This window comes from Oreochromis aureus, linkage group 18 (genome assembly GCF_013358895.1).
Source record: "Oreochromis aureus strain Israel breed Guangdong linkage group 18, ZZ_aureus, whole genome shotgun sequence".
Classification (NCBI taxonomy): domain Eukaryota; kingdom Metazoa; phylum Chordata; class Actinopteri; order Cichliformes; family Cichlidae; genus Oreochromis; species Oreochromis aureus.
Window position 1 is genome coordinate 28,821,946 of NC_052959.1, and position 21,228 is coordinate 28,843,173.

A 21,228-nucleotide genomic window follows, 5' to 3' on the forward strand; every position below is an offset into this window, starting at 1 on the left:
CACTTTCTTACTGGAGTCTATGAAGTTTGCACTCTTAAATATAAATTCCGTGTACTCTTAAGTTATAAAAAATGTCTCAAACAAAATGCAATACATGCCTCTTAATCTGCTTCGGCTTTTCAAAGTGTAATTGCTTCTTACGGGCACTAGACAGCAGCATTACTTTGCTCTGTAAACATGAGTGTCCAAGTTACAAAACTATCACTGTAGCACTGTCGAATTGTAGTTGAGCGTCTTTGTTGACTCAGTTATTGCACACGTTGACTTTTGTGGTTTAATTTGAAATTTCCTTGTTCCGAAAATTGAATGTATGAATATGAATACACTTCTCTTACCATGCTAAATTAAAACAATTACCTTTTTGAAAACTTTAACATAAAGTGGTCGAGTTAAGCTGTAGCTATGCCTGCTTTTCGGAAACAATTTATTTCAAACGGTAGAAAAACTAAAAAGATATAAATTTGAATTAATTTCCAGATTCTAAGATGTTACGTGTGGCGTGTTCCCGTGAAATTCCTGCATTCTGTTGACTTAAAGGAGGAATTTAGCCACGGCTTGTTTTTTTCGCCCGCCGAGTGTAAACAAGGAAGCAGGAAGGAGTGAATGCTCTCGCTCCACCTCGACACTCTTCGGCGTTAAACTGACTCGCCTGTCGACATTTTCGGCACAGCATCATCAGCGCTGACGTGGAAACTACGTGAGCGAAGGCACGGGCCGTTCACCCATACTGTCATTAGTGACGACTCAGACTACGTAAAACTTCGGTAAGTCGCTGCAAAGCTGTCACATTTTTGGTCAGCGCCAGTCGGGCAGAGTCGAAGGAAAATGTGCAAATACATCTTCGGTGCGAAACGCTCCATTAAAGCCTCGTTTTGTAACCATAGCTGATAAATTGCCGACCATCATGGAGTTCAACAAAATGTTCTCAACTGTCAGCAGTTCCTCTCTGAAGTTTACTGAGCTACGTCAAGTCAGGCGAAATAGATGTCGGAAGTGGAGTGGACGTGACCTCTTCAAAATAAAAATCCTAAGCCCAACTACGTAAAATATTGTAAAATGTCCAATGTGAAGACTTCGTTTTGTGTTCCAAATTTGTAATGTGTAACACAATTTATTTTAAAATTTTTTAAAATATGTTGCTCAAAATAAAAGTCCAACATTTGTCAAATTGTTACCCCGTAAGGCCTGCCCCTAAAACGGAAGTCCATTTTGCCCCCCTATTTTTTCTTAATTCAGCCGACAAAGATCTGTTGTAACAGCGTGTAATTTGTTTTACTTGAAACATTAAAAAGTGGCTGTCTTGTTAACAAATACGGGTGCTGCTTTAAGAGAAATTCACACACCTCGAAATATGTTAAAACGGCTTCAGGACATTTCTAGGGCAAAGGGCTGTGGATTGCTAATTTAATTTCACTGAAATGTTTCAGATTTTCACTAGTAAGAAACTTCAGAGTTTGCCATCAGTAGCAGAGAATAAACAGTTTGAGGCTAGTCTAAAAAGCAGGGCTCTGTGGCTCATCATGAGGGTCCCTGATGTGTATAATATGTAAATATTTTGACAAAAAATGCTTTCCAGTTATGATGCTGGCTGTTTACATCAGTCCAATTTCTGTTGCAGAGACACTGTAAAAAATTAGAATCCCTCCATTTGTTTAGTTTTGACACTGCAGCCTCTAATTTGAAGCAAACCTGTTTTAATTTTCTAAAACCCAGTTAGACACAAATCTTTACAGCCTTTCATTGTCATTATTGCCCTCTAACAAAATTGTACTCGAGTTTGTAACAGTCTGTCTCCCAAAGTGTGAAAAAAAAAAAAAAAAGCCTCAGTTCAGTCAGCCAGCTTCACCCGGTGGCTGCCACACTTAATGAGCTTGCTAGTTATATAATGCAAATTTGTCACAAGAAAAACACTCACTCTCAGCACAGATCTTCGGACAAATAATTTTGACTCAAATCAGGAGTGTTTTCATTTCATTTATTTCTGTTGGCTCTGTCTTCTCAAATTGTATTTTAGACTCACTGATTGAGGAGCGCTCAGTTCACCATCTCATTATTCTGCACTTCATTACAGTGCAGTTAATGTTGTTATTTCTGCCTCTATGCACTCGGCTGTCTGGATATTTTTTGTGTGTCAGTTAAGCTTGAACTGAATCGTACTGAACAAAGTAATTAAGTGCAGAAAGAACACTTATAACACAATATAAAAATATAACACAGGTCTTGTAAAAACGTACAAGATAATTTTTGCGGATATTCCAAGGTTAAATGTCTATCTGTAGCCAAAGTTTAATGAATATTGGGGGGGAAATTGAACTGGAAAAACACATTTATTTGTCTGTTATCTAGAGAAGAAAACATTAGGATTGCCTTTGTCTGCTTCAGTTGTATCATTAATAATTTGCCCGTCCGTCTGTCTGTCTAGGTGAGCGACTATGGATAGCTCAGTATCGTCTCAGCTGGACAGCAGTTTAAATGACTCATTGACAGATGGAGAGGAAAACCAGAGTGAAACCAGCCCTTCTCCTGCAGCTGCTGCTCAGGTGCACACATGCGCGGTTAGGAAGTGTTTGGTGGTTTTAACCAAAAGAGAACAAACAAACTTTAAGAGGTGTTCAGACACTCAAGTCTAAGTGTTGCAGGCAAACATTCATTATTTCATGTGTGCCTGCAGGTGTCACTAGCAGAAGAGTCTTCCGGTGTGACTGTTGTTCAGCTGCCTGGTCAGACAGTTCAAATCCAGGGGGTCATCCAGGCCCCGCAGACCTCTGTTATACAATCACCACAAGTTCAGACTGTTCAGGTGAGGGCACATGCTTGCCTCAGAACTCATTTGAACTCTTTTAATGGATGACTCAGTTTTTCACATCAGAGAATAGCTTTGTCAGTACGTGCAAAATTTAATTTCAGTTCCAAATTTTAACTAGAGAGTAATGAAACATCTGTATGCAGTAAGCAAAGTAGTTAGAGGCTCCTTTGGGTCATGCCAGAGTCAGAACCCAAGTCAGTCAAGAGACTGAAGTCAACTCCTAGCCAAGTTGCCAGTCTCTCAGGGTGGGTCTCAGGTCTTACATAATTCAAGATATGATCAAGTCAGACGTTTCAGAGCAAGTTTCAAGTCCATTAGGATAAATCCAGATTATGCCTCAAGTCACTGAAAACAAGTCCTGACAAATCTTAAGTCAAGACGAGCCTCCAGTAACACCTCAAGTCATTTGAACACGTTTCAAGATAAGTATCTCTGTCAAAGCGCTACTCGTGCAAATGCGCTAGTAAGATCAACATTTAAGCCACAAAGCATGACAATTACACCTAGAAAAACAGTAAATACTGTCCTCACTCTGCTTTGTACACTAATTTAGATCGAGGTCAATATCTTGGTCAATGAACTTGTAACTGCCGTGTACAAGGCACACTGCAGGGCTCATGGTTTAATGCAGTGCATCTGTTAATAGGATTCAAGCGAGCGGCAGGAACTGAGGTTTAAGCTCATCAGTCTAACCTTCACTCTCAGGAGATGTTGTGTCTCATTTACATGACTGCTGTAGAGCTGCAGCTGCATCAGATAACAGTGATCTGTCATGTGAAAACGCTGGCAAGACGTTGTTAATATTGTATTGAGGACCAGTGTGTAGAAGTATAAGGCCTGAGAAAGGAAACAATGGTTAAAATAGAGCAGCAGACTTTTCTCTACTGTGCATCTTTGTTTGCAAAGCAGAGGTTACTTTGTCGTCTCATGGAAAGTATTTTTTCAAGGAAATTAGCATGAAAATAGATTATATCTTTGAAATGCACAGTCAGATGACATAGATCTACCCCACAACGTGGTTTTGTTGACTGGTTTCAAACTACTCTGTACTTCTTATCTGTGAAACTATCGGTAGCAAGTTTGACTTGTTGCCGATTGACTGCTGATATTAGCTGTACGCTTCCAGTAATAACTGTTATTTAAATAAATCCTGCATCAGTAAGTCTTAACGTAAGACTCTGATTGAGTGCCACTAAACATCTGGAGGCAGATGCAAAACATCCTGTTTAAAGTCAGCACTAACACTGTGTGCGTAACAGCACAGCACAGTTATTTCTTGCTTTAAATTTGCTTCCAGAGCATAAAGCTGACAAGCTTAGTTCCAACCTCCACTCTATTATAAATTAATGGACACACCTCTGTTTAACCCGGCACCTTTGTCTGGCACAGATATTATCCTAATGTACATTCATTACACAGCAGCGTGAGTCATAAAAGCCCTCTGGCTTATGACACATTACCAGGTTGACTTTGTTATTATTCCCACGGTATGTTTCAGTTGGGAAAACAAACAAATGCTTGAGGGGAGAAAGGTGGTAACTTTTTTTTGCAAGTAATTGTGCAGTATATACAGTGCTGTGGAAATGTCTTGACCCTTTATATGTTGTTTCTAAAAAGCCAGACTTTCTTGTAATTTTAAAATGGCTTGAACCATACTTCTCCAGTGTTTCTGAAAGCCTTTCAAATTTTTTCTTTGGACTTGGACTGCTTTTCACTCATTCATAGTTCAAACCTTGTACCTGACCAATTTCAGGATTTATGGGTTTTTTTTTATTTGTTTTTGCTTAACACTGATCTATGAATCACTCAAACATAAAACAGGCACCCATCTCAAGGGATAAAGCTGTGCTGTGTCTCACAGACAACTTAGCAGTGAACCAATTGTAAATCATATCTTCAGGCACTTTGTTGCAAACAGCCTATTGCAAAGGCACATCATTTCATTCCAATTTCATTAGTTGAATCTGTGAAAAATGTCTGTCTGTACGTATATATATGTATATATTTATCACCAAGGTGATTCCTAAAGAGTTGAGTCCTTGATATCAGCCACAAAGTTGGCATATCTTGGGATTGTGTGCAGTCTGTCCTTCAAAAAAGTGAGGAAACTGGACAGATGGAGAACCAAAAAAAGAAGTGGCAGGCCTAAAAAAATCTGTTCATGTCCTTAGGAAATAGGGAAAAAATTCTGTAAATACTCAATGCGTCAGGCCTTCCAGTTGACCCGTCTACTCTCAGTTCAAGCCTCATCAGAAATGTCTCAGTGGAAGAATGGGGCCAATCTTAAGGAAGGGAAGGAGGAAGAAATAGCTCAGTTATGCAAGATTGCACAAGAGCTGGGTTGAAAATCAACATGGTAGGTCTTACAGAGTGATGAATCCAAATTTGACATTTTTGGTTAAAATCCTCATCAACATGTGCGGAGGAGGTCAAGAGAGAGGGACAACAGTGAGTGTGTGTCATGGTTTAGGACTGCATGTCAGTCAGTGGTGTTGGGGATCTCGTGAAAATTGTTGGAATTAAGAATGCAGACTAGTACCTCTCTATACACTGCCAATGGAGTAATACATAGCTGGATGGAAAAAGACACAATGAATCAATATCAGTCATGGATTGGCCTCCCCAGAGCTAAGACCTCAATATTACCGAGGCGGTGTTGGATCATCATGACAGAGAACAGAACAAAAGGCAGCAAATATCTAAAAAAAAAAGAGCTTTGAATGTCCTTTAAGAAGCCTGGAGACTTAAAGAAGTTACAAAAAAGCTTTCGCAAAGAGTTTTCAAGCTTGTTAGAAATGTAAAAACTCAGTTTTTGCCTTTTATACTGTATTTCCATATATATTTGCACACTTCAATACATCATTTTCCCTGGAAAACTATAAAGAAATCAAGGGTGACAAGACATTTGCGCAGTACAGTTATTGTCTCTTGTGACATGCAATGCGTTGAAAAGAGTAGGGCTTGAAAAAATGCTGCTTAAATTCTTTTGACGTCATCTTTGTCTCTCACAAACACCTCCCAGTGTTCCACAAAAGACCGTGTGTGGAAAGATACACCCACTCAGTGACAACATTTAGCACAAATGATGTTGCCAAAATAATTAAAAAAAAACAACCCAATGTGGATTACTCATCACTATTAATTACTGCTTGCTTTTTGCTCAGATTGCTACTGTAGCAGAACTGGAGGATGACGAGTCAGTAACAGACACGCAGAAAAGGCGGGAGCTTCTCTCCAGGCGTCCATCATATCGGTGAGAGGATATGAAGAGTAAACTAAATTGTGATATATGTCATAAAAAGTCTGCTAGTGTTAAAAGGTCTTTATGAAAAAACTTCATTTTGTTTGGCAGGAAAATTTTGAATGAGCTTTCCTCCGACTCACCAGCAGTTCCTAAAATTGAAGAGGAAAAGATGGAGGATGAAGTGCCGGTTTCCAACTCCCCCACAGTGCCAACCTCCATCTACCAGACCAGCTCAGGACAATACAGTCAGTACACACGTGAATGGTCCACTCACTATAGAGTCATCTTTAGCATTTTCTGCTCTGGAACATAAATTTACAGAACTGTGAAAAAGAGTTTCAGCTATACTTCACTTATTTATACTGTGTTTCCAAGGGGCCTGTAATTTTTAAAGTGGTCTTGAGTAACAGTTGTCCAGGCATTTTCTTTGGATATTGGCAGCTTTTTCACTTCTTTTCAATCCAGTCCTTGTACCTGACCATTTCTGTTTCTTTCTTTCTTCATGAAGCCAATTAACACTGACCTATGAGCTATGGGGAACGCTTCATGAAGCCAATTAAGAAATTAAAAGAAAGCTTGCCTAACAGAGTTCAGCTGAAGAACAAAGGTGGTCATACCAAATATTGATTTTCAAGCTTGTTAAATTTATAAAAACTCTGTTTTTGCCTTGTGTACCGATTTCCCATTCATGTTTTGAATGTTTCCCAGAAAATATAAAGAAGTGAGAGTGGCTCAAGATTGTTGCACGATTGTTGCATGTAATCAGTTCATTGGGTACATGCAATTACAGGAAATATTTCATTGCTTGAAGAGATTAGCAAAGGTATTCCTTTCCTTCCTGTGTACACATCTGGAAGCTTTAAGTGTTCACAGTGGGTTAACTTAATAATAATCCAAGTCGTTCAGAGAAAATGCTCTCCAATAGCTTATAGAGCTTTATGGCTCCTATTAGGTCCATAAAGCTCTGTGAGCTATTGGAGAGCAGAGAAAATCAAATTTCAAGCATAGTGATTGGATCTTACTATTTCTTCATTCTAACTTCATGAAATCCCCTACACAGTTGCAATCACCCAAGGGAGAGCCATCCAGTTGTCCAGCCCTGGAGTTCCAGGTCTACAGGGGGTCCAGAACCTGCCAGTCACAAGTAGTCCCACCCCACAGCCTGGAGCCGCTGTCTTACAGTGTGCAGCTCAGCCTGGAGATTCTCCACAGCAGCTCTTTATCCAGGGAGGACAGGTACTTATCCAAGGTAGGGTGCAACTTTGAATTTATATCACAAAAATCCTTTACGAAACAGCAGCATACATATTTGGCTGTAAATATTGAATGTAGTGGCTTTTTCTATCAGCACCTCAGATTTTTTTATTTCTTTTTGCTACAGACATAAGCCATAAATGATAGCAGAGATCAAAATCTGTGTAAAAAAAAAAAAAGAAAAATTAATATGGTAATCCCCATCTGACATCGTGGGATTAAGGACTCAATAAATTATGGGATGTTTCTCAGTGAAAACATACAAGACCCTTTGTGAAAATAATTTGTCCTACAGACAATAAAATGTGTTTTAAAAAACATTTGAGATTCATAACTCTGCAATATCAAAGTTTTCATTAGGATTTCCATTACGTTCCAAAAATGTGTCCACACCACTTGGATTCATTGTGCAATATATTCATCTTTTACTTTCAGTGATATCTTAAGCCATTTTGTAAAAAATTCCCTCAAGTTCATTTCTTACTTTGAACACAGCCGCAGTTCCATCTTCAAAGCACCAAAAAGATGATTATTTGTTCTGAGTAAGTGCGTGAATTCATCAAGATGTGGTGAAGGCTTACTCATCTGCTCTACTCCAAGCCAGTCTCTTTCTTCTTTAGCTAAGCTATCTCTCTGTCCAGCTGCTGATGAATGTTGTGTTGTCAGGTCTAATCCCTTGCTTCATATCTAAAGTAACATATAGCTCAGCAAAGAGCTTATCACTGTCATCTGGCAGAACTTGGAGCCTCTGGTACCTGTTGAAGGACACGAATAGTTAGGTCAGTTTTGGTTTTTTGGACAAAGGGTTAATGACTGCCTGAAGTCTAAAACTATGGACATTACCAGATGATGTGTTTCTTCCCTTGAGATGCTCTGCTAGTCATCTATAACAACAACCTTCAGTTTCTGCCTGTTTGGGATCTTTCTGCATTTAGTTTTGTATTTAACTGAACAGGATGCTCTGTTGGGTTGAGATCAGGTGACTGACTCGTCCATTGAACAATGTCCTATTTCTTTGCTTGAGAAACTCTCGGGTTGGTCTTGCAGTATGGGTTGGATTAGTATCCTTTTGCACCGTGAAGTTATGGCTAATCCGTTTCGCAGTGTTTGAGTGAATCTAAGAAGAATATAGCTCTGCATACTGAAGAATTCCCCCCCTGCTACTTCTGTCATCAGCAGTAAATACCCTGAGCCACCTTGAGTGGTTCCTGTTTTCATTGGGTTTAAAAAAAAAAATGAAAGAGTTACATTTTTCCACAGTGCAGACATCACACACCACAACTCGTAGATGACAGTAGGTCTAGTGTATGTGAAATTAGTCATCTTTATCTCTTTCACTAAATCTACAAACATGGTGCCTCTGATCTGGATGAGCCCCTATGCGAATGTCTACTTTCACTGAGGACAGCTTTCGATTTAAATCAGACCATCTTCATCCAAGAAAGTTTTAATATAGGTCATATAAGCTATAGGGAATAGTTGCTGGATCCATCAGTAGATCAGACAGATAAAATAACAAGTGTTTCTGTGTTCAGATCAATTCTTTACTTTCTGTTTTCTTAGAGAGAGTGAAAAAAAAATTCTGTCTTTCTTTCATGTCCTTTTTGAAATTCTGCTACTACGGTCTTTCTGATGTTGCACTTCAGCCTCAACACCATGCAAACTAAACCCTTTAACCTGAAGATCAAAGTAATGAATAGGAAAAAGAACAGAGTGAAGTTGTTATCTGTGAAGGAGCTGGTTGTGCTCAGCGTTTGTTGAAATTATGATAACAATACTTTGCAAATACCTGAAGTTAACTGGATAAAACGGCTGACTTTTAATTTTAAGCTAGTTAGGACGAGGGAAGTTTTCAATATCTGATCATTTCTTTTGCTGATATTGAGGTGAGCACACAAAAGGCGAACTATCCCATGCGTTTACTCTCATGGACTTGTTCATAATAGTAAATCTGTGGTTTGAGAATTAACATTTTAAGAAAATAATTGCATTCAGAACATCTGAAACATGTTAATTAGAAGGTGAAGTTCTAGTTTGATTTACAGTCAATGATAAGATCAAAGTAGCACTCGCCCATGCGCTTGACTTATCAGCAGAGGTTCCAAAAGTACAGAAAGTCTGTAGAAGTACAGATACTATTGTTAAAGAATACTCCAGTAAAAGATGAAGTAGTGATTCCACTTGTTTACTCAAGTAAAAGTGAAAAAGTACAGGCTCTGAAATTTACTCAAAGTAAGAAAGTAAAAAGTATCTCTTTGAAGGACATTTCTACCAGCTACTTTTATGCAAAGGTAACTGGAACTTGCCATATTGATGTAATAAGAAAATAATATTAGTGGCTTATTTTAGTCTAAAATTTCATTCTTATAAATATTCTCATCTTGAATCAGATTAGCAGAACATGAGCAGAAAAAATTAAGGAAATAAAAGAAAATGCCTCTGCTTTCTGTTGCCTGCACTGTAGAGGGTGACTTTGACTCTAAACAGAAGGACAGTAGATGTGGGGTTTAACCTGTTTATCCTGCAATAACATATTTTCATGCAACCTTTAAATAACACAAATAGTCTACCTCAGTTTGTTTTGCAGCAGGTTTTGCAACATGAAGAAGACATAATGTTACATGTGGCCAACCTTTATCTGATGTAAAAGCATGAGGACTTACATGTAAGCTTTAAATTTGCAGTTCAAATAGCAGGTTCAAATGGGTTTGATGTTTGAAGGCCCGCAGTGACGTGAAACAGTAACTCCCCTCTGATACATTAAAGCAAAAGTAATCAGCCTGTTTTGAAAATGTAAGAAGTAGGAGGAGTAGAAGTAAAAAGTTGTCAGAAAAAAAACTACTCAAGTAAAGTACACATACCTGGAAAAGTATTTGTAATTTGTTACTTCCCAACTCTGCTTTTCAGGGACTGTTTATTGTATATTTCCACAGAGTCGCATGCACTGGCATCGTGTTTTATACCGTATGATCATAACTGATAGTTTCGCAGTGTAATAGCTGATGAATGTCTCATATTAGTGGTCAGGTTTCAGTTTGTGTAGGTGCCTTTTCGGTAACTCAGTAACTCTGCCTGACACTGTGTTATTTACCTTATCAGTCTAAGTCCATATCCAGCTGGCACAAACAGAACCACCTATGTGCTTGGGCTAATTTGTTCCTTCCAGCTGAAGAGCTCTGTATTAACAACAAAGCTAATAGAGCCGCTCAGCAGCAGGGCTGTGAATGTACTAATAGTTAATCAGGATTGTTTTAACCACAGTGAAAGTCACTGAAACATTTTTTACGCATGTTGCTATTACTAAGAGGTTCAGAGTTTCCCTTTTTGAATTGATTTCAGAATCAATGGTTAACCAACAATAATCAATGTTGCTTGCTGTCTTTATTTTCGTTCCTCTGGTATTCTTTTCTCGATATTACCCTGAAAGCCCTGCAACGGTTAGGCTAAGCTGTGATAAATTTAAACCTGTGACAGTGCCAAGAATTGTCAAATTAAAAAAAATATATGCATGATTCTCCTAATTAGTATTACCATAAATTTCATTCACGTCCTTTCCTTCCTCGCTGCTGATTTTCCCACCAAAGACCCATCAGGCAACTAAGTGGTTAATATTGTTTTCACAGGTGTGGTTAAATAACTGTTTTTGTAGAGTTCAGCAGGATAAGTAATGGACATTTGGTTAAACTTGAAAAAAATGTAAAACCTTCATTATCCATGTTTACTATTTTCTTACTTCCTTAACACTTTCCAAACACACACACACACACACACACACACACACACACACACACACACACACACACACACACACACACACACACACACACACACACACACACACAACTTGAATCAGGGAGCTCAACAGTTTGCATGGCAGCCGCTTGGGACACAATATCCTCTTGTTTGTTGAGCGTCGCTCTAGTTGCGTCACTGGAGCTAAAAATACACCCCCTCAGCTACCGCCCTCCCCCCATTAGCTCCCCGCCTTCCCTGCCTCCCTCCCTCCCTCCCTCCGTTCCTGCCTGGTTCACATTGTGTTTCTGTACTTCAGTTACTCATCTGCAGGAGGGGAGGGTGGGAGGACCTCTAATCCAGGGTGTTTTACTGACTTCAGCGGGCAGTAGTGATGTCATTGTGATGTCAATGCCTGTAATTGTAATCAGGCTGTAAAGTTGGCAAGTGAGCACTCTGATACAGAGAGCTGAGAGGAAAGGAGAAGCGGGAGCAAAGGAGATACAAGTAAAGCAGAAAAGGATAGTGGTAGAGAAGAGTTTTTGTAGTGAGGTGTCTCTCTACCGTGGTGCTGGATTATTGGAAACCAGAGATGGCTGTAACTGGGGATGAGACTGAGTCAGGTAGAGTTTCTTCACATGTTTAATAATGTGTTCTCTGCAACACTCTGACTCTTTTCTCTGTGCTTTTTAAAGAGATATTTGTGCATGTTTTGATTTGATGTATAGCTCTAATTATACCTGAATGTAAGTCCTCTTAAAAAATATGCTTTTGGTATTTGGAACTTCTAATTGTAAGAGGATCTCTTTTATTTAGTAAACTGTGAGAGCAGAAGCTTTTGCATACAGGGGCATATTTATGAAATTGAAATTACTTTTACTTGACTTTCAATTTCATGCCTTGTGAAAGTGAAGATGAGTCTTTACACAGATCAGACCGGTGTCCTTGCAGTTGCAAAACAGGAAAAACAGTCATGACAGTTCAGGCTTGAAATCAGATCTAGCAAGTAAACAAGCATTTAGTTAGTATGCTCAGCGTTGTTCCATTCAGGCTCTTTCTCGCTGTTGCGAGTATGTTCTCTCTCACACACACACACACACACACACACACACACACACACACACACACACACACACACACTCTACTCTTTTAATCGCTACAGTGGTTGTTGGGCAGACAGGCAGGGAGGGGGTAATAAGTAAGGGAGAGGTGGGGAGGGGGGGGTAAGATAGTTGGGGGTTTGACGTCACTCCAGTTTCCTGGAACAGAAGCCAGGCAGGGAAGAGAGAATGCAAACGGGCAAGTGAGACGCACGTACTGACGTCAGCACAGCCCGAGTCACTCTGTTATCACAATGAGAGAAAAAGAGACAGACGCTCTGTGTGTCTGTGCGTGTTTGTGTGTTCGCACCTGCTGTGTCTCTTTCTGAATGAGTGTGTGTCTGTGTGTGTGTGTGTGTGTGTGTGTGAACAGCAGGTCAGGGCAGAGCAATGAAACTTCTCAGGAACAAAGTGAAAACGAGAGGGTGAAATGTTACGAGGCAGCAGGCAGAGCAGCACACAGTTGAGTCATGAAAGTGATGACTCAAATCAAACAGCTCAAACCACATCCACAGAATCGCTTTGTTTTTTCAGCCTTCTCCAGAATTAGCATCACTTTCTTTTAAGAATTCGATAGGCTACCAGTTATCAGTAGCACACAGTGGTTTACAAAACGTCACCTCCCAAATGCAAGTGCTGTTATCTCATTAGACCTATACCAGATCTTGTGAGGAAACAAACTAAATTGTTCACAGGAATTATGGATTTATTCTACTGAGAATAAACGCAGTCATATTGTTTGCAGTTTATCATATGTTTCAGTAAATGTTAGTATAATATAAAGGCAGTAATGACTCTCTATTCAAAAATCAAACAGCGAGCAGCTTATTTAGATTGGACAGTCTGATAACTAGTTGTTTATTCTGCACCGCTTTAGGCTACAAAGTTACATTGCATTACATTAGCAATAGCAGGACCGAAGGTGTTTTAGAGTATTTGGACACAGCAGGCCTCTGACCTATAGTTCCTATGGTTAAAAGCACTTAACTCTGGTCCTAGAGCGTAAATTCACAATTTATGAGAGCAAATTAAGTAAAAACAAAAGCAGATCTTACTAAGGTCTGCATAAAAGGAACAGAAATAGACTTTATGGCACTTGCTATGTTGCTTAGTATCCCTCAGAAGTGGGAAATGCTTGACTTTTATTTCAGCAGCAAAGTTTTGAAGTTTGTTTGTTTGAGTCAGCATCTTTTTATTAGAGCTCCTCATGCCTGCTTTTAATGTAATAAAATAATAAGTACAGCATAATGTTAGGACACACTTTACGAATTTTTCTTTTAAAAAAGGACAACATTTTGTATTCTGTGTTAGTCTGATGGTATAAGGATAAAGTAAGCAGATAAAGATTTTTGTACAGGTTTAGCGTTTTTGAGAGGAAAATGTAAAGACAACAAAGATCAACAAAAAGTAAAAGGTTGCAGAATCTTGATCTCCTATTCTTTTGTCTGTATTTGTCTACAGCCGCTACTGGAGACATCCCCGCCTACCAGCTTCGTTCACCAAACTCGGGCTTGGCTCAGAGCATTGTAATGGCTGCGTCTCCAGGCAGCATGCAGAGCCCCTCATCACAGCACGCCGAGGAGATCACCCGCAAGAGGGAGGTCCGGCTGATGAAAAACAGGTAGGAGCTGAAGTAGAAGTAAAAGATTGTATTTGAGGTGTAAGATCATTCCTTGTCAGTGATGGAAATATGATTGCAAGCAAGCAAGGGAATAAATGTTGGGGACCCCCTAATTCATGCACATTGGAAACTTTGACTGAAGTGTTATTGTGCATGTCTGGAGGTTGCTGTTCACACTTTGTGTCAAAGCGACTATTCACAAAAGGTCAAAGCTAAAGATTTCTGCTTTTGTAGGTGATCGGCACATTTTTTTTAAAATTTGAAAACGAAACACTGCAGCGAGTAAATTGTTGTCTACGTAAACAGATTCGTGAACTCATGAAATGCGAACTCAAAAGCCTCAGGCATTGTTTTGTTTATGGATTGTGCAGACTTGTATTGACTCTTATATTATGTTTTCATCTGGAGACTCATTCAAATTTTTCCTCCATTTCCTCCTCAGGGAAGCAGCTCGTGAGTGCCGCAGGAAAAAGAAAGAGTATGTCAAATGTCTGGAAAACCGCGTGGCTGTGTTGGAAAACCAAAACAAGACCTTGATTGAAGAGCTAAAAGCACTAAAGGACATTTACTGCCACAAAGCTGAGTAGCAGTGGCTGCTTGTGGTCATGGGCTGAAGACAGTTTACAAACTTCTACAGCAAAATAAGACAAAACAAAACAAAACAAAAAACCCAAAAAAGAAAAAAAAAGAAAGAAGAAAAGACTCTGGAACAAAAACTACTTTCATCGTCTTTTATTCTCTGCTCACTCAGGCCTGATTTACGCCAAATTTCAGAAGCGTCGTAGGGAAGTCAAATAGCTTGAGCTTGCCAGTTTCGCTCTTGTTCTTATCTTGTGCTCTTTGCATGTGAAGACTCAAGTGTCGTACACATTGTGTTTGCTGTTGCGCACAAGCGAGGCTAACCAATGAGAGCCAGCTGAAGAAGAGGAACAGGAAGAGGAAATACAGGTGCTTCCTGAAAATGTGCCGCTCATTTATGGCAATTTCGAAAAATCCTTCGAGGGGTCAGCCAGGTCCCGCAACCAGCATGTTTCTCTGAGGTCAGACGAGCTGCTACGCAGATCCATCAGCACTGCGACAAGGCAACTCAAAGTGCGTTTACCTGATTATGTGTTATTTATGCTTCTGTTTTCGGTCATTGCATTCCTTCATGTGGTTAAAAAAAAAAAAAGATTTATCAAGCATTTTGTCTGTAAAGTGGATTTTCGTCATTGTTAGTTTGTTACAAAATATCTTTTTTTTTAAAGAAAACACTGGTAAAATCAATGAAATCGAGATAAAAATCCATTCATGTTTGGTTGGGTTTGCATAGATTCAAGAAATCTATTTCATACCAATACAGAGAGAGGTATTATCTGAATCACAGTATAGTTTCAAAGAATCAAATAATGTTCAAAAGAATCTTTATTTTTGCATTACTGAAGTGAAGTTACAGTACTTGAAATGAAAGAGCACAGTTGGACTTTGGACAAAGCACAGAAAGTAACCAAGGACACGTGTAGATATTAGAGTTTATATTATACTGCAGTTACCTGAATTTCACATAAAAACGTATATATTCTACAAAGATAGTTGTTGTATGTTTTAAAAATTGAAATATCAAATTTGTAAACAATCATTTTACATTGAATATGGCCCCAAGAATAACTGTTTTGGTCTGCTGTTAAATAACTTTTCGAAATGATGAATATCCATTTTGGAATAAAACTGTATTTATGGCTTATTGTAATATTAAAATGCTCTGTTTAAAGGGTAATGCCAATTCTTTTGTCTTTTTTTTGTAAAAATATTCTTTCTCAAATAATGTATCATTTTGTGTTCATGTTTCTGGTAATATATGTAAAAGCTTTCTCTGTTTCTGTTGTAGCTCACATTGTTTCCCTGATTATATTTCATTAAAATATTTGATTTTCTATGAAGAATGTAGACAAATGCACAAAAGAGCATTCCTCTGAGTAGCAGACCCTGACATCTGTTACAATGTGGCTGCCAAAGCTCTTTAAGTAACAGTAAGGGATCTACCCACTGACTAACTCAGTCATAACCGTATCAGTCTTGATAGTTGCCACCCAAACAGTCTGTTACTGTTTGTGATCTCAGACGTGCGCCCATTCTTTTAAATTCTATGAAAGGAAAAAAATCCAGGCCTTCTATATCTTTATTGCTTTAATATCAGATGAGCTGAATATTTTCTGCACTTAGTTTTTGCTGTTTTAAATGGCTCAGTCTTCTACCAGGTGTTCTGTTGTTGATGTACTTCCTCATTTGAATTGTAAAAAAATATTTTTGTTTATCTAATAAAATATACAAATTTGACATGGATTGTGTGATAGTGTTTAGCTCACATACTGCTGATGAAACTCCCTCAACACTGAAGCCATCTTATGTTAGTGCAGTTAAAGCTGTGCAAGATAAATCTGCACTTCACAGGTCCATAAATTGTCGGACAAAGCCACAATTTTTGTGGTTTTGCCACTGTACACCAAAACAACTTCTATGTAATTGAAGTGCAGACAATCAGAGGCTCAAAATTCATTGGACAGTTGACTGACACATCGTTTCATGGCCAGCTGAAGCCTGTTCCCTCATGTTTTATGACAAGTGAAGCAGACAATCTGAAGTTTATTCACACTGTTGAATTTGTAACTTATAGCTGGTCACTGTAACTTTAAATATGAGGGCCACAGAGATGTTAATGCAAGTGAGGGAGGCCGTCATTAAGCTGGAAAATAGAGTAAAAACGAATAAATAAACATCCAAGAGAAAGCAGGAACTAGGAGTAGCCAAAAGGCCTGAAGTCAAATAAGGTGCATGACGACAGAATCATTTCCACGGTTAAGAAAAACAACATTGCAACATTAACCAAGTGAAGAACTTTCTCGAAGAGGTAGGTGTATTATTGTCAGTGTGTACAATCAAGAGGCACCTTCTTAAACGGAAACACAAGGTGCAAACCACTGGCTATGCTCAGCAACAGAAGAAACTAAGATGAACTTGCAGCATAAAGATAGAAAAAAGTATGGAGAAGGAGAGAAACAGCTCATATTAAGAAATGAATCACATCGTCTCTCAGATGTGATGGAGCCACTACTGTGGCACGAACATGTATGGCTGCCAGTGGAAGTGGACCACCATGCTTTATTGACGGTGTTTATTGATGAGGTGACTGCTTATAGAAGTCAAAAGATGAATTATGAAGTATACTGGGTTATACTCTCCACGTAAAGGCAGCCAAATGCTGCAAAACAGTCCTAATACTTTGAAATGATTGATTATGGTGTTTAAAGGTAAAGCTACAAAACTGTATCTTTGCACAACAACATATGGGCTTAACTATATAAATAAAATAAAAGAAGGGAACTATATTATATTATTGCATGATTATTAATTGTATAATCATATATAAACAGCATATTACTTTTTTAGCTTAGGAGAGGAGAAAATGGGTGGTAGCTTGAATAATTTTAAGAATTGTTGGGTAATTTTAACCAATAGGGATTCTTCCATTTCCAAAAATGTCAGAGACAATAACACCAGTTTTTTCAGTATTATGATATTTTCAAGCAATGTGATGGGTTTTAAAAAACTTGGTGTTCAGTTCACCAAGACCTAAAAGCACCAAATGTGACTTATTGCAGCCAACAACAGAGAGTATTTGTATATACTGATCCTCAATAGCTGCATAGCTAAAACCTCAAAAGTAATTAGACTAAAGCTATAGTATTAACTGAAGTAGAAATATTATGGATGTTTATGACTACTTCAGAAATTAGGAGCCAACAGAGAGCTGCAATATATGGAATATTGTGCACACTGTAGCTGTTATATTGTACTTTCTCTATTCATTTCTTCACTTGCTTTCATTCGCTGCTTTTGTATGTCAAAATTGTGAAAGCCCTCATAGAACAAAGGTCAGTTTCACAATATGAACACGGCATACACATACTTCAGCCTCAAGGCTAAAGTATTCAATGCAGTTAGGTAACTGCATACATCTACCTCTGCAGTGCAGGCATGCTGTGTTAGCAAATAGTACAGCACTTATGCCTTGAATGCTAACATCTGCACTGTGTTTAGTTTTGCAAATAAAAGGATAAAACTTAAAAGCCTTGATGGGAAATATTTGCCATATTCATTCGTGCTAGTCAGGCATACTTTTCTCATAAGAAGACTGATATTTCATTCTGCAGTAATTTACAGTCGAAGGTATGGCTCTCTTCTGGGACCTCCCTACACTTTCATGTGGAGCATGAAAACATAAGCAACACTGGCTGCGGACTTTACACTGATTAAATCGAAAACTCCGTGAAAAGAGGAAGCGGGGGTGGAGGAGGGCTGCAAAATGGCTTGCAGAGGTAGCAACAACTGTAAGAAGGCTATCACGAGTGAAGTATGAGATTTGGGAGCAGGATGCACAGAACTGGATCGGCTGAGGCATTAGCTAAGCTGAGCTGATATACTGGGACCGTGGGCGAGGTTTGACCTGCCTGAACTAAGCTCAGTTTAAGGTCACGGTGATAAAGATCAGCTTGGCTCATTAGTCTCAGTGTTGTAGTCTATTTTCAGTGATGTTGCAGGGCAGATTTTATGTTAGTTGTTTCATCTTTTTGTTGGTTAAAGTGATTTCTTTGTATCTAAAATGTACCAAATCAAGCAACCAGTGCCTTGTCAATCTTGATGCTGCACTTAAGTTCAGCATCTAAGTTATAAAGCATGTTGCTACTGTATCACCAAGACATTCCTAAAGGTTTTTAGTACTTTTCCTTGTAAAAGAGTAGCAGTTTGTCTTTGTGTATATCCTATTGTAACTCTATTGGCAGGGGCAGTGTGTTTAAAATTTCCTTCAGCACCTAAAGGTCACAGATTATGTAATGTGCAGGCTGAAGAGTAACAAACCTCGGCTTTTATTTTGCTTCCCCGAGCAAAGCAAAGGTTAGTTCCTCTTTGGAAAGTAATAAACCTTGTTTGCGTCAAAGCACATTAGATGGAATGTAAAAAAAAAAACCCCATCTTCTAAGAGGGCAGAAAACAAATGTTTTAAATAATACCTTTCTTCTGAAGACACATATTTATAGTGTGTAGTTTAAGATAAAAACAAACTACAGACAAATAATGAAGCTAAAAAGCTGCTTCATGAGCCAACTAAAATTTTTAGAACGAAATTACTCTTAACAGTGGATGCAAATGAAGACAGTTTCCATAGCAACCTCATAGCAATATAACAGTGACCTCAAAGGGGTTGATGGTGATAAAAGCACACATAATTCTGTGTGATTTTTAATTTAAATTGGATTGATCCCTTCACCTTATACCATATGTTGCAGTCTCATACACTCACCAAAATGAATTATGCATGCACATGTATTCTGCACTGTGAATTCAACTTCAATGACAATGACAGACAATTCAACTATTGAAATACAGCTTCACTCTCTGTTACACACACTTACTGCCAAAAAACATAGTTATTCATCTTCTTATTCTCTCTCTCTCTCTCACACACACACACACACACACACACACACACACACACACACACACACACACACACACACACACGCAGATCGGAGAAAAATGCCTCTGAGGGAAACCTTGAACACTGCTGTACATGAAAAGACTTTGCAACTCCCCAACGACGCAGCACCAAAAATATTTTTTAGAGCTTACACACATATTAACATCCTAATTAAAGAGCAAATATACAAATTCCAAGTCAAACTTGTGGAACAATTTACCCAAACTCTAAAGCCAAGCTGTTTATGACCCCTACTTTTATGCTGTTTACAGAAAAACAAACCAAAATGGAAATTTTTAAGCATGGGAGTCTATTTAATGTTTCATTATCACTCTTTTCAAACATCTTCATGGCCTTTGGTCAAGTGTGGCTTGAGTGGAAATTTCCACCTAGAGACTGGCTGCCTACCAGTAAGCTGGGGCCCACTACCTTGACAACATGAACAGCGCCTCCACTGAAGAAGTCAAGACGGACCTCTGCTGTTCAGTACACGACACTGCAACTACCCTCTCATAATAATAATACTAATAATAATACTAATGATTTATTTTTTACTCTGAAAAATGTCAATGGCCCTCGTGTGTTAAAAAAATTACCAGAACTTATAAAACACATTTGATTCAGTTTTTATAACAAAATTATTTTACTGACAGCACCTGAAAAAAACTTCTTGTCTACAGATTTTCTAATACTGATCCCTTCCTTGTCCCAGTTTTAATGTTAGCACCAAAAACATTATACCTTATATACGTTAAAGAAATAATGTTTCTGATCATCGATTTGGTGCTAAATTACGAGTCTCTTAGTTTGGCCTAGTGTACATGGATGTAAGTAAAACACAGATTCAACTCTATCTCCCTTTTTTAATGTGTTGTAAATAATTACCTCGTTTTTCATGTGTAACTGAGTCAGAGCAGGAGCTATTTGTAATGTTCACTGTGTCTGGAGAACACAGAGATTTCAAAATCAAAGTATTCCTGGAAAAAGATGCGACATTCGGTGATATACAACCAACTGATAGCTAGGAATAGTGCTTGTTATCTCAAGTGTTGCTATTTAAAGTATATAAAAATATTTCTCACTTTTTATCTCTGTCAAACTTTTTTTGATTAAACCTTTGTGTTCAGATGACGTGTTATTTCTTATATCTTGCTTGATTGTAGGTGCTTATTTTCTAAGCACTATGATGCTACATTTTCACCTGCAGAAATGTATAACACGGAAAAATCACTGACAAAATGTAACCCAGTAAAGAAATGTTGTGTTATTTGAGAATGACGAGTACTTTCTCCATTTGGTTCTCCAAGGACTAATAACTGTCAAGGAACAGCAACAGTCACATGACCCCCTATGAGCAAGCACTCTGTGACAGTGGGAAGGAAAACTCCCCTTTAACAGGAAGAAACCACCAGCAGAACCAGGCTCAGGGAGGAGCAGCCATCTGTCGTGACCGACGTAATCGCTTCATAATGTAACATATTTGGAGTGATGGACTCTGAGTCTGGGTGCCCAACTCTACTGTATTCTGCTGCTGTAATAAACCATTTCAAGCGTGATTTTTCTGACTAAATAATAACCTACCCTAAGTTGATAATTTGGTCCTGATCTGCACTCTGGTGGAAACACTGCTTAATTTTGTACACACTCAAAAGTTGTCATAGATTCTTGTATACATTAGATGCATCTGTGCATAAATGTGGTTCATGTTCACATCACACATGCACAATGATTGACGGCGTGGTTTACTATTTCAAATCATCTGTTTTTAATAATAAAAGATTTAACCTGTGAATAAAATCATTTCAGTCCTGAGTATTTTTCATTGTGCTTTGACTGTTGACCATCTTAAGTTTTTTGTATCATATAGTCCTGCATTGCCAGGAGTTGGCCAGCAGATGACCCTATTTCAACGCTACCACCCACCCTCCTCACTCCCAGCCACCCACACACGATTTT

At 38.5% G+C, this 21,228-nt stretch overlaps 2 protein-coding genes across 6 annotated transcripts in view; one reads left to right on the forward strand and one right to left on the reverse strand.

Moving 5' to 3' along the window:
- The first annotated feature begins 618 nt into the window (after positions 1-618).
- Positions 619-16,073, forward strand: crema (cAMP responsive element modulator a). 4 transcript variants are annotated; one of them, XM_031754386.2, is made up of 8 exons: positions 619-764; positions 2,423-2,540; positions 2,672-2,800; positions 5,971-6,059; positions 6,159-6,295; positions 7,111-7,299; positions 13,598-13,757; positions 14,200-16,073. In XM_031754386.2, the coding sequence occupies exons 2-8, from the start codon at positions 2,433-2,435 to the stop codon at positions 14,342-14,344; spliced, it is 957 nt and encodes a 318-aa protein (XP_031610246.2). In that variant the 5' UTR covers positions 619-764; positions 2,423-2,432; the 3' UTR covers positions 14,345-16,073. The 4 variants fall into 4 exon arrangements, with proteins under 4 accessions (XP_031610246.2, XP_039457907.1, XP_031610247.2 ...); XM_039601973.1 differs by lacking the exon at positions 2,672-2,800 and having other exon boundaries at positions 620-764; XM_031754387.2 differs by lacking the exons at positions 2,423-2,540; positions 2,672-2,800 and having other exon boundaries at positions 660-764.
- LOC116331636 (frizzled-8-like) overlaps positions 7,323-21,228 on the reverse strand; it is a 57,354-nt gene continuing 43,448 nt past the window's right edge. Inside the window, exons 4-5 of one of the 2 annotated variants that reach the window (XR_005609018.1) lie at positions 7,789-8,059; positions 7,323-7,464 (exon numbers count right to left, since the gene is read on the reverse strand). The gene's annotated coding sequence lies outside the window, so the exon portion shown is untranslated. Of the gene's footprint in view, positions 7,465-7,517; positions 8,060-21,228 lie in introns of those variants that run through there. The other variant, XR_005609017.1, reaches the window with a different exon arrangement.

What these genes read in the sequence shown, in the direction of transcription:
- crema (XM_031754386.2), top strand. Translation starts at nt 2,433, where the DNA reads ATGGATAGCTCAGTATCGTCTCAGCTGGACAGCAGTTTAAATGACTCA. An exon ending in CACAAGTTCAGACTGTTCAG is followed by an intron (nt 2,801 to 5,970) that starts GTGAGGGCACAT and finishes CTTTTTGCTCAG; the next exon opens with ATTGCTACTGTAGCAGAACT. An exon ending in GTCCGGCTGATGAAAAACAG is followed by an intron (nt 13,758 to 14,199) that starts GTAGGAGCTGAA and finishes TTTCCTCCTCAG; the next exon opens with GGAAGCAGCTCGTGAGTGCC.